The sequence below is a fragment of the Strix uralensis genome, chromosome 5 (assembly GCF_047716275.1).
Source record: "Strix uralensis isolate ZFMK-TIS-50842 chromosome 5, bStrUra1, whole genome shotgun sequence".
Lineage (NCBI taxonomy): Eukaryota > Metazoa > Chordata > Aves > Strigiformes > Strigidae > Strix > Strix uralensis.
The window spans coordinates 58,290,145-58,302,791 of NC_133976.1; the positions used below are offsets into that span (position 1 = coordinate 58,290,145).

At 60.4% G+C, this 12,647-nt stretch overlaps 1 protein-coding gene across 1 annotated transcript; it reads left to right on the plus strand.

The window, feature by feature from the left end:
* The first annotated feature begins 1,171 nt into the window (after positions 1–1,171).
* NPTXR (neuronal pentraxin receptor) lies at positions 1,172–12,137 on the plus strand. Its single transcript, XM_074871140.1, has 5 exons — positions 1,172–2,030; positions 8,876–9,098; positions 9,242–9,486; positions 9,813–9,992; positions 10,414–12,137. The coding sequence occupies exons 1-5, from the start codon at positions 1,443–1,445 to the stop codon at positions 10,636–10,638; spliced, it is 1,461 nt and encodes a 486-aa protein (XP_074727241.1). The 5' UTR covers positions 1,172–1,442; the 3' UTR covers positions 10,639–12,137.
* The last annotated feature ends 510 nt before the right edge of the window (positions 12,138–12,647 follow it).

Consider the following 12,647-nt stretch of genomic DNA (forward strand, 5'->3'; position numbering starts at 1 on the left):
CGCCCTCCTCTGATTTTTTCTCTTCATCTCTCCTCCTCCTTAAAACACCCCATCAAACTTCCTCCCTTCCTCCCCACAACCTCCCAGCACCGTGAGCTGAGCAGGCCTCTTGCTGGCTCCATGGTGAGGATTCTGGGGGGGCTGGAGTGCAATGCACTCTATGGGGGGAGAGGATGACTATGCCTGGCTGGCAGCATCTCGCTCCTTGCTCACATGAAGCCAAATTTGAGGAGACTTTGTAGCTCTGGCTCCCTTGCTATCCATTCAAAACGTGCCTGGGGGGGAGAAGATGTAATCTTTACCGGTGTTTCATATCCAGTGCTGGAGTTGTTTTAAACACACATGCTGCTGCTTCCCTGACAGCTAGGAAGGATTTCCTGCCATCGCTGAGCAGAGCTTAAAATCGATTTTGTTTGCTTTCCTTCCACTGGTCCTCTTTGCTTGGCTGGGCTGCATAGCCGAGGCCCTGGTGTGCCTGGGGAGGGGAGAGGACATGGCATGATTTGTGTCGGATGGGCGAGCGCACTGTGGGAGCAAGGAGAAAGCAGGTGTCTGAAGTACCTTCTTTACGAGTAGTTTAGGATAAAGCAATGGTAGGGGAAGATTAAATGTAGGTTTTTACCTCCCAAATGGATGTCATGGGCATGCAAGGCAGAGGGCAAGGCATCCCATAGCTGGTCTCTTCAACAGTCGTGCCTGGGGTGGGAGAGCAGGACAGCTGCCCCGCCACCCTCCCGGAGGAGGCATTTCCAAGAGCTGGAAGGTGGCTAGTTTAATTTTTAGGAGAAAGGCAAGAAGCATGAGGCCCGCCAGCGGCCCAAAAGACCCTCCCAGAGGACACCCGATTGCAAGGTGTTGACCCTCAGCGTAACGAGGGGCCCTTTCCTTCCAGCCTAAGCATCTCCCAGGGGAAAATCCTCCCTTGGGCTGGCCCGGAGGAGCATCCTCTCGCTAGAGGCTCCCGCCGGGCTGATTTCAGCCACCCCGAGCCCAGGCTGCTCCCGTCCCCGGCTGCCCCCGGGGGGTGTCCCCTCCTCCCCGTTCGCTCCTCCCCATCCCTAGCACCCTTTGCCCGCTCACCTCCCACCGCCCGGGCCCCTCGCACTTGCAGCTCGGGGAGGGATGCTCGGGGTGTGGGGGGGGTCCCTAGGAGGGGCCGGTCCGGGCGGGGCTGCACGGCCGAGCCGGGGCCGGGGCCGGTACCGGGGGCGGCGGCGGGGGCGGCGCGGTGCGGGCGGCGCCGCCCGGCAGATATAAGCGCGGTGCGCCGGGGCCCGGCGCCGGTGCTGCTGCCGGTACCGTCCTTTCCTGCCGGCTCCCTCCGCGCCGTCTCTCCGTCCCCCCGTCCATCTCCTCCCGCTTTGTTTTCTCGCTGTCCGCGGGCTCGGGCCCCCCACGCCGCTGCCACCCTGAAGTTTCTGGCGGTGCTGCTGGCGGCGGGCATGCTGGCTTTCCTGGGGGCCATCATCTGCATCATCGCCAGCGTCCACCCGGCCGGTACCGCCGCTCCCGCCGCCGTCCCCGCCGCCGACAATGACTCGGCCGCCGCCGCCCTCCTGCCCGCCGCCGACAAGGGGCTGGGAGCGCTGCACGGCCCCGCCGAGGCTCTGGCCAGCGCCGGGCCGCGCCTGCCGGGGGGGCCGCCGCCGCCGCCGCTCTTCAGCCGCTTCGTCTGCACGCCGCTGAGCGCCGAGTGCCCGGCCACCGGCCCCGGTACCGGCCCCGCCACCGGCCCCGGCCCCGAGGAGCTGCTGGCGCTGCGGAGCGCGGCGGCTCAGCTCCGCCGCACGGCGCTGGAGCAGAAGGAGCGGATCCGCATGGACCAGGAGACCATCCGGGAGCTCACCGGCAAGCTCAGCCGCTGCGAGGGCGGCCTGCGAACCCCCGCCGCCGCGCCCCCCGCCGCCGCCGCCGGGCTCCGCGCCGCCCCGCGCCCCGGCACCATGGGCCACCCCCCCGCCGAGCCGCCCGCTGTGCGGGAGCTGGAGGAGGCCGTCCGCGCCCTCCAGGACCGCATCGACCGGATAGAGGTGCGAGGGATGCTCCCGGGGGTCGGGGCGGGGAGGATGGTCCCGGGGGGATGCTCCCACACATGCCCTTCCCCGGGCCTGCAGCCACACACACCCCAAACCAGCTTGTCCCCCTCATGAGGATGCAGGAAGGTTGTCCTTGTCCTTGCTCTTCCCTGAGGTCTCTGCCCAGGGACAAGGGGCTCACCCTCAGCCCCCCTCTCATCCCTCCGTGCTGGGTGGTCCCAAGGGGCCAGGGCTGCCCTGCTTTCCCCCGGTCTGCACCAAGATCGGGCACCTTGCTCGCCCTGTAGCACCCACCAAGGCCTCCACCAGAGCAGGTCGTCCGCTCGGGATCAGATCCTGCCCTTCAGCAGACAGGTAAATCCCATCCGATGCCATCGCAGTTACGAATGAGACTTCTCACATAGTAAAGCGCGGTGCCACCCACTGTGAGCCCAGTGCCCCTTCCCCACATGGTCCGTAGGAGCTGTAGAGAGAATGGGGCGGCTGGAGCCACTCCCCGTGCCCATCACTGCGGCATCGGGCTGTTGGCACTGGGGATGCAGACCCCTGGTCTCCACTCCATAGCGGCCATGCAGCGTGTGCCCAGCAGGCTCAGCCCTGGCCCAGCCGCAAGCCAGTGGCACCAAAGGCTGTACGGCGAGGTCTGGGATGGGGCCCATCATAGAGCGCACCTGTGCGTCGGTTTATTTGGGCTGATGTGGGCTTAGCAGTCACACGGACCTTGGCAGACTTTGCAGGATAGGGCTGGGGCAATAGTTTGGGCACGCAAAAGCTGCCAGAGGGGAGTTGTCTGGTTTCCCTGGGGGGTTTGCTCCAGATGTCCCATCTCTTCTGGAGGTTATGTTGTCCCCTGAGGTCTGCTGGGAGTCAGAGCCACCTGCAAGGAGCCTCCTGGAAGTCCTCAAGCTCCTTATCTCCCCATCTGGTTCCCTGTTTCCCCCTCCACTCCTTCCCAGAGTGGGGAGCTGGGAGCGGGGTCAGGCAGCACCCCAGGGGGTCCCTCTCCCCAGCTTTCCCCTTCTGCCCCCCTCACTACAGCCATGTGGGTGCAGTAGCAGCAGGCCACAGGTGGAAAATTCGGAGCCACTAATGTCACGGGCTGAGAAATGAGACAGAGTTTGTAATGGATGGAAATATGAACAGGTATAGAAAGACAGGGAAAGGCAAATAAACATGTGCACATGTGAAGGGAAAGAGCTGGAGACTGGCAGAAGCACCGGTCAGCTGCCAGGGTAATGCACACACACACACAGAGGCACACCAGGTACATGTGGGGACAGGGGGGACGTGCAGCCCAGCTGAGCACGATGCCCAGAGTCCAATGCAGCCAAAGTGAGGGACGGAGCCACTCCAAAAGCCTGCTGTGACCCCAAACAAACAGGTTCCCACAAGCAGGATCACACAACTGGGCTAAGAAATGCATGTGCAGACAGTGGATGCACTCACCCAGAAATAAAGGGGGGAAAAAAATAAGCCCCCGAACACACATACCTGTGTGAGCATGAGGACCGGGCGATGCATGGAGGGACAGTGCCCAGCACATCAGTTTGAACCTTGGGGAGTATTGGGCCTTTAGCTGCTCTCTGGTCACACTCTCCCCCTTCCCCAAGGGGCTGCATCACCCGTGAGCTGCCCTGGCCCCTCTCCTGGGGTTTCTGGCGATCGCAGGAGGTTTGAGGTGGAGAAGGGTGAAGCTCACCAGGGCTGGAGCAGGCTCTTGTGTGCACCTGGGGAGCTTGAAGCGATGCTGGGTCAAGGCTCGCACACATATATAGTGAGGAGGAAGACAGGTGTTGCATCGCCAAAAATGTTCCCTTTCATGCTGCTGGGGACCCGAGGGTCCCAAGGGTACTCTGCAGGGGAGACGCAGCACCCCACGGCTCAGCAAGCCCTGATGGCTCAGGACATAGGGCAGCGTGTTGTGGGTGCGCTGGACTTTGGCTGCCCTGGCTCCAGCCTGCCATAACGTGCCACCTGGGCCAGCCTGGTGACAGCCACAGCCTGGCCAGCCAAGCCCTGGGGTCACACCTTGGCGGTGAGGCGAGTGCTGCCTGTGCTCCTCTCCCCAGCTTGCCTTTGCCCCTCCCTGTGTACGAGCAGACACCCCAGGGTGCTTGCATCTCCCATCCCATGCAGCTCCATCAGTCAGCCCTGGGAACCTTCCTGGGGTACCCCACAGCATGGGGGGCACCCCCAGCCCCAGCCGCTCTCCTAAAGGGAGGCAGTGATCCCCCCAGAAGGTGATCTGGACAGGCAGTGTGCCAGAGGCTCTGCAAAACCTGGCGGGAGGGAATGAAAGAGGAAACCCTGGCAAAGCCCGGGGTGGCTTAGTCTCAGGAGAGGGATGACACAAAATGCTGTGGGCCCCCCTTGAGAAGTCTGCATCCCAGGGCACCTCCCGGCGGGTTTGCCAGCAGCAGGGATTACTGCTGGAGGCTCCGGAGCTGGGAGTGCGGGGAGGGGGCTGGTGGAAGATCGCTGATCTAATCCGGGAGCTCCTGGCCCCAGCTGTAAGGCATAACAAGATTTATTGATGTGCCAAAAAAACTATTAAGTCATTTGATTCTTAATTTTGGTGGCGTGGCAGCAGGGTTTGTCGGGGGGGGGGGGAGGGGGTTGGAGGAAGGACCCCCACGGGCTTGCTCTTTGCCCCCTGCCATTTCAGCGGGAACAGGCGAGCACCAGCGTGGCGTTCACATAGGGACATCTTCCCTCACCTCCTCCTAACGCCCCCCCAAGGCATCACTCGCCCTTTCCTTGTGTGCAGCAGCCTGGCTGGGCTTTTTCCTCCTGGTTTTGAGGGGCCCCCCCTGCTCTCCACACGTGCTCACATCCGTATGCTCGGGTGCATCTTGGCACACAGAGATGGGGGGCCCAGATGCTCCTTTTCCACGCTTTTAATTACTATTGCAAATGGAAACGGAGTGGTTTCAGAGAGGGGAGGTAATTGCCTTGTCTGCCTGGGCTGTGCCGGAGTACAGATGTCCCTGTCCTCCCCATCATCCCTTGGAGGGGAGCAGAGCAGGAGAGGGGACAGCCTGATGGGCTCTATGGGGGACCTGGCCCCAGCAGAATCATAACAGCCTGTTTGCTCCTCAGCTGGCATCTGGCTGTGCTGGCTGAGCCATTGTGGCTCACGACCTGGCTGCTGACAGGAAACCCTCAGGTATGGGCACGGGAATGGGAGCAAGCTGGCTGCCTCCCTCCTGCTTCCATCTCCGGCAGACTGGGGATGGAGAGCCCCAAATCATGACAGCCCCAGGCCCCGAGCGAGGTTTGAGGGGGATGGGATCAGCAGTAAGCTCTCCTCTTGCAAGGAGGAGGAGGGAAAGGCTGAGGCATCCCTGCTCGCCCCCCACCCCGAGCAGTTCCTCCTGGAGTTTAATGACTGCTGAGCTCCTGCTTGGGTCCAAAAGGGTCCAAAAAGGTGGCAGGATCCAAAAAAACCTGGTGTGGTGGGTGTGCCATCCCATGGCAGTGAGCATCCCACGGCAGCAGCCATGGATGGGCTGTGGGCAGGCTGGGAGGCCGTGGTCAATGCGGGGAGGACTCGTGGGTCTGAGGAAGGGGATGGAGCCACTGTGTGCACACACCCAGCTTGGCATCGTGATCCCTGGGATGTGCTGGGACATCATCCCGCAGGCATCATCCCACAGTCCTGCCCTCCCCATCTCAGCAGCTAAGGTGGGTACTCGCGTGCCGGCAGCTGAGGGGGAGCGGCGGGGCCCAGATTTGCTGGTGCATTAGTAAATGAGCTCTGATCTCCTTACATAAATCAAAGTGCATTTGCCGACCGAGGGCTACAGCCTGAGTGGGCTACACGTTGGTGTGTGCTCCCTGCCCCTGCCTCCCCCTCCCCACCCCCCCGCCAGCTGCTGACATTTAACGTGATTAATATTACCTGGCATCTTTCAATCTTTTTTGCCGACTCTGGTGGCCAAAACGTGTCGAGCAAGCCTCCCCCGCACCTGCTGCCCACTCCCCTGCTGCCTGCACGGAGGCAGATGGAAAGCCTGCCGAACAGCCAGGGAGAAGGCGCTTTCCCCCCCCCCTCCATCTCCCCTCCCCAAAGGTCACCGGTAGATAACAGCTGCACATCTAGCATTAATAATTTTGCAAATAATTTGATTTGGGAGAAAGATGCTTGAGCAGCAGCTTGCTGATGAGGAGGATGGTTAGGGGATGCAGCCCAGTCCCGCACTGAGGGGATCACCTGGCCCATCCCCGCTGTGGGGGGTGGGATGGGGAGGTCTGGTCTCCTGTCCAGCTGTGGTCTGGCTGCAGGGATGAGGATGGTGTCTGCTGGGATGCTCCTGGGATGATGGGGTGGCCCCCAAACTCTGCTGGATGAGGGTACCAGCTGCATCCCTCGCCAGGAGGAACATGGCGTCAGCAATGGTTCAGGTGGCCACATGGGTCTGACTGTCAGCGCCCTGACTGCCGGGTCTGGGGAGAGATGGAGAGAGAGATGGAGGGGGAAAAACTCAGGAAGGGGGAAGGAACTGAGCAAAAGGGGAGAGACAGCGTGTGTGTGTGTGCGTGGAGGGGAGCATCAGGAGGAGATGCTTCGAAGCCAGAGAAATTAAAAAGCCATAGGGAGAAAAGTTACAGGGGGAAGAAAATAGCAGCAGGGAGAAAAGCAGGAGGAAGGGGGAGGAAAAAAAAACACTCAATCACTATTGAATAATGTAGGGCAGGCTATCAGGGGCTAGCAAGAGTGACAAAAGCTCCCAGCCTTTTCTTTTTTCGTCATTAACAGATGGAGCCATGCATGAAAGTAGGAACGTAGGCTCCAAACCCGCAGCTCGAGCAATCAAAGCGTGAGGCAGACAGGAGCGTGCCAGCCTCCACCACAGCCAGGCGGCTTGATGGGATGAGAAAAGCTCCTAGAGCCCACAGGATGTGGACAAAGAGGCAAAGCCATCCCCATCCCACCTGTGTTTCCCCCACCAACACAGCCAGCTCCACTTGGATACGAGCACACGCAGCCCTGGGAAGATGAGAATTAACCTTTCCACTCGCCTCTCCTTCCCTCCTGCCACCCCTACCCTGCCTTTCAGCCGGCTGCACTAGTGGGTCCCCAAGACGTGCCCCCCACCCTGAAAAAGGGCTAAAGCCCCTTCCCCGTTGGCCAATCTCTCCCTGTTTTACGGAGACCAAAGACAGGATGTCATTTGCCAGGTGCTTTTACCTTCCCAGAAAGGTTTTGTTCTCGGTGAGAGCAACCCCAGTGCTGCCAGAGCAAGCCAGCAGTGAGAGCTGGCCTTTGGTCAGGGGTGGCAGATGTGCCCTACACAACCTCTATTTCCTTGGTGGGTTTTGGTGCTCTGTGTTGGTTTTCTTCACAAAACCTGTGGGTTTGCCCCAGCAGACCCCACTGGAGGCTTTTCCAGACCCCGGGGCATCACAGCCTCCCTCTTCTTTGCAGCCTGAGTGTGTTGCTGTCCCATGCAGGGCTGTTTGTGCTCACACCAACACCATCTTTTAACTTTCCCTCTCCCTGCTACCTTTTCCCTGCTGTTCCTATCCACCAAGGTTACATCCTGCCCAGCCAACCACAGCTTTTCTCTGGCCTTCCCCTCCCCTTTGTTGTTCACAATGGATAGCAAAGATTGGGGGTGACAATGGCAGGCATTCCCCCCTTCATCTTTGTGTGCATGATCATCAGGTCCTGTCCATCCTGGAAAAGTGGGATATAGGGAAGAAGAAAAAGCTGGAAGCCGCAACCATAGATGAGCGTGGTGACCTCCTCCAGGCCAGCTCTGAGGCTGGGGGGAGCCTATCCAGATCAGCAGGAATGGGATCACCATGTGTCCCACCAGCACAAGTCATGTGAATGTCCAGGGCTGAAGCAGCCATGCAGACACCTCTCAGTGCTGGAGCAGCCATGGTGGCCCCTGCTTTGGCCTCTGCCAGACCAAAGGAAGGTCTGGCAGCACAGAGAAGGTGGTGACCATCTTTCCAAGCCCATGGCAAAGAGCCTAATGCCCCAAGGACGTGGGGAAGGGTGAGGGCTGCTATTTATGGAGAAACCCCAGGAGCGTGGCAAAGGGCCACCTTCTCCCTTACAGCCTGGTTTTCTTCCAGCTGGGATGGGGTCTCCCAGTGAGGTGGAATCTGGGATCTTTGCAGGGTGTAGAGTAGCAGCTGGGAGCATCTTCGCCAGGTGCCAGGTTTTGGATCAGCCAAGGGAAGAGTTTTGGTCTGGGTTTCAAACCTGATGGGACAAGACACGGTCAATGCAGCCAAGTGATGGGTCATGTCTTGAGGACCAGAGATACAATGGCCAGGCCACTGGCTCCCCTTCTCTGTGGGATGCGATGGCCTAGGAGAGGCTGGCTTACACGTATGGAGAGCTACCTGCTCAACCTGGCATGCATGCACGCACCCCTGTGTGCCGGCTGAGCTGGGCTAAGAGGATTACAGCCCCATTATGTGATGTTACCGTGGCGGCTGTGGTCAGGCAGTCTCACGAGTGGCGGGGGTGGAGGTCTGAGCTCCTTCCTACGTTGGTCCCTTCTCGTGGGAAGCTGCGCATGGGAGCAGAGCCAAGGGATGACCTGAGTGTCCGAGCGTCCCATCCTTGCTCTGTCTCTGAAGCAGCAGAAAGTCATTAAGAGCAGACAAGCTTCGTTTCACAGTAACAAACTCAATGGGGGTACAAAGTCATCTGGAGGCTCTTAGAGAAGACCTGCCTGCGGATGTGGGGTTGTAGTTTCAGCACTCCCCACAGTGGTGCAGGCTGGGCATGTCCTTATTTAACCTCTTATGGTGACAGCGTGCGAATTTTCTCTTTTCTCTCTCCTTTCTTCCCCTGTTGTGGCTGATGCTGAGTGCAGCAGGAGCTGCCAGCCCGCACCAACGGATCAGTGCCCACCACCCCAGCACTCGCCCGTGACGCCCTCCACACCAAGATGGAGCAGCTGGAGGAGCAGCTCCTCTCCAAGATCCTGACCCTGCAGAAGGAGCGCCAGGCTGCCAACACCGACCGCAGCCAGCAGCAGCACGACATCGAGAAGGAGCTGAACTTCCTCCAGAACCGGGTGACGGAGCTGGAGCACGGTGAGTCCTGCCCAATGGGGATGGAAGTGGTGCAGGGGGGTCCCTACCCCAAGGTCCATCTCCAGGATTGCCCCAGGACAGGCCACCCTCATCCCAATGATGGATGCTGACCCTTCTCTCTCCTCACCATCCTCGGCATGCAGGACCACTGGGCTATAGCCCTCCCGACGCCTTCAAGGTGACCATCCCAGTGCAGAACAACTACATGTATGCCCGCATGAAGAAGAGCCTGCCAGAGCTCTATGCCTTCACCATCTGCATGTGGCTGAAGTCCAAGGCCCTGGCAGGGCTCGGCACCCCTTTCTCCTACTCTGTCCCAAGCCAAGCTAATGAGATCGTGCTGCTGGAGTGGGGCACCAACCCCCTGGAGCTGCTCATCAATGACAAGGTCAGCTTTGGGACCAAGGGAGGGAAGCTGTGCTCTTATCTCCCCTGCTTCAACCCCCATGGGAAATGATGCTCCTGGGGGTACCGGTGTGGGGGAGCTGGGAGGAAGGGGCCCGGGGTGGAGGGGCAAGGCAGGAGGATGAGGAGCATTGTGAGGATGGCTCACCGGCATGGATTTTGAGAGGGAGAAGCAGCACATCAGGATGTCTGTAGAATTTGGGGTGCCACCACTGTGGGTGTGTGCCGCTTGCTCTACAAGGGGCTGGGGGGACAGCAGTGTACCCCAGCAGTCCCACCGAGTGCTGGGCTCTTGCTCATCTCGTGAAGGTCGCCCAGCTGCCGCTGAGCCTGAAGGACAAGGCCTGGCACCATGTCTGCGTGGCGTGGACCACCCGGGACGGCAAGTGGTCTGCATACCAGGACGGCGAGCAGCGGGGCGCTGGCGAGAACCTGGCCTCCTGGCATGCCATCAAGCCCCAGGGTGTCATTATCCTGGGCCAGGAGCAGGTATGTGCCAGCCTGACACTGAGAGCTGCTGGTTCGCATCGCTCTGGCGTGAAGGCGTTTAGGGGGGGTAGCCCCCAAATGGGGCGAGGGTAAGGGGTGGCACGGGCAGGACCACTCAGCACGGCACATTGGCAGCTTGGGTGAAGGACTCTCCTGCCTGCTAATCTGACTTCCCAGTAGGCCACGTGCGCTCATCATCTTCTCCTCTTACCTGTCCCCATCCCTCTGTCCCCCATTCACTCCCCACCTTGTCTTCTTGCATCTGCCCCACAGGTCCATCCTCTCCCCTCCTTGCCTTCGGGCATCTCGCTCCACTTCTCCCAAAACTTCTCCCTCTCCCCCTTGCTCTGTTTGCCCACTGGATGCATGTTCCTTCTCCTGTCCCCATCCCTGCCCCATCACCTCTCTTGCTCTTTCCTAGGACACACTGGGCGGCCGCTTTGATGCCACACAGGCCTTTGTTGGGGAGCTGGCGCAGTTCAGCGTGTGGGACCACATGCTGGCGCCGGCAGAGATCCTGGGCTTGGCCAACTGCACTTCCCACCTCCAAGGCAACGTGATCCAGTGGGACGACCAGGCGGTGGAGGTCTTCGGGGGTGCCAGCAAGGGGGGCTTCGCTGCCTGTGAGGAAGGGAGGAAGGCATGAGCGGCTCCTTGCCCCCTCCCCAGCACCGAGGAGCCCGGTGGCAGCCCTGAAAGCAGGGAGCCCCTTTTTCCCCTCCCAGACTGCCGAGCCTTGCCAGGGTGATGCTCGAGCACCCCTTGCTGGCATCCTGGGAGGGAGGGGCGGCACCTGGCAGCCTCCCTCTTGCCCCCATGCTGGTGGTGTGGCTTGTCCGCCCTCCCAGCACACCTGCCCCTGGGTCTCACCTTGCCCTGCTTCTGTTCAGAAGGACCTTGCCATACCCACAGGCGTCTCTGGTACGGCGAGGATCCCCACCTTGTCAGCCCCAACAGGGACTGGGAAGGAAACCTCCATCCACCTCGAGCATGGTCCAGCCTTGGTGGGATGCCAGCGTGCAGGCACCCCCCAAGCACATCCCCTTTCCTTATTTATTTCTAGTGCCCTGCTACATAGTTTTGTAAGCCCGTACTCCAAATGAGCCCAAAGGCTTGGCCAGGAGCATCTTCTCCTCCAGTCCCATCCCCTCTTCTCCTCCTGCCCTGGTTTTTCAAGTGTGGCCCAGGGAGGCCAAGGGAGGATGGTGGAGGGTCGGCAGGGCAGTGGTCCCCCCCACGCCCCTTCCCCTGCCTCCACTGCCTGTTCAGGCAGGGCGGCTGCCTGAGGGGAGTCAGGCTTTTGAGGCAGAGGGAAGCACAGTGTCCACCCCACTCCCCCATGCTGCGGGGTTGGTTGGCCACTGAGGGAAGGGGGGAAAGGAAAAGCACCTCCCCCATCCCTGGCCGAGGGGGAGAGAGTGCAGCACTGCTGTCGAAGGCAGCAAAAGCAAGAAAAAAGGAGACAGAGGATGGTGGTGGTCAGAGGAGCCCTGCTGTCCATCTCCCGGCCTTTTGGGTGCTGCATTGGGTTGCTGCCCTTGCCTCCACCTGGGTCCCCTGCTTTCAGCTGCTCCCGGCCAGGGATAGGGCCACCGCTGGCCCTGGAACTGGGAGGGCGATGGGGTGGGCTGGTATTTTCCCTGTGGAGTGCCTGAAAATACGCTGTTTCCACACCACGTGGTCACCAACGTCTCAAACCGTGAGAGTGTGTGTGTGTGTCTGGGGTGGGGAGGGTTATTTCGGGGGTCTCATGGTTGCTCAATGCGATGTCCAGCTTCCAGTGCTCCCCCTACCCCAAGTCCCACTTTGCGCTTTCGGTGACAGCTGCCCCCACGCCCAGGGAAAGCGAAGCAGGCAGAGGGGACAGCCCTGCCATCCAGCATCGCCCCCCGGCAGGGTCCCCGCTGGCAGCGGGCAGCTCAGCCTGCCAGGGGGGGGGATGCAGCGGGGACAGGGTGCAGCCCTTGTGCCAAGTGGGAAACACTGTGACCTTCGTGCACCCAGCCGAGCTGCCCCCTCTTCCTCGCTCGCTCACGCGCTTTCTCTAATGCACGTTCGTGAAAGGGGCCCCTGAAGTGCGCCCGTGTTGGGACATTTCTTTTGTAAAGCTGATCGTGAACAATAAACGTGATGTTTTCTGTTCAAGCCTCCCATGGAGTGTGAGGTCGCTGCGGGGACAGAGGGGACCAGCCAGCCCAAGCCGAGGTGTCCTTCCCCGGGATGCTCAGGGTGGCGTCCCTGGAGGGAGATGACCGGGCCCGCAGCTGCATAGCTGGCATTACAGAAATATCATCGCAAGGGTCTGGGTATTGTTGCCCCAGGGTAGGTGGTGGTGTCACAATTTGGCCACCTCTCATCTACCCAGTCATGGAGCAGCATGGGGTACAGGCTGCTGCCGGGGGGTTGGGGGAAACACCTCTCCACAGAGGAGGAACCCCCATCCCAACAACAGGGAAGCAGAAACCAGTGGGAAATCACGACCTTCAGGTCAGACCGAGATGGCAAAGAGCTCATATCGAATATAAATCTAACTGAGTACCAATAATGAGTTCCTGGCCTAGCTAAGCACAAGGTGGTTATTACTCTCACTTTACTCTCAGCACGGCTCTTAGAGCCACCTATTCTGGAGCAACCAGGTCTGGCCAGGTCTGCACG

Bases quoted from the DNA above. Each gene is read 5' to 3' on its own strand.
- NPTXR (XM_074871140.1), top strand. From the start codon at position 1,443: ATGCTGGCTTTCCTGGGGGCCATCATCTGCATCATCGCCAGCGTCCAC. The intron at 2,031-8,875 runs GTGCGAGGGATG...TGCTGAGTGCAG, and splicing joins ACCGCATCGACCGGATAGAG to CAGGAGCTGCCAGCCCGCAC. The intron at 9,487-9,812 runs GTCAGCTTTGGG...CATCTCGTGAAG, and splicing joins AGCTGCTCATCAATGACAAG to GTCGCCCAGCTGCCGCTGAG.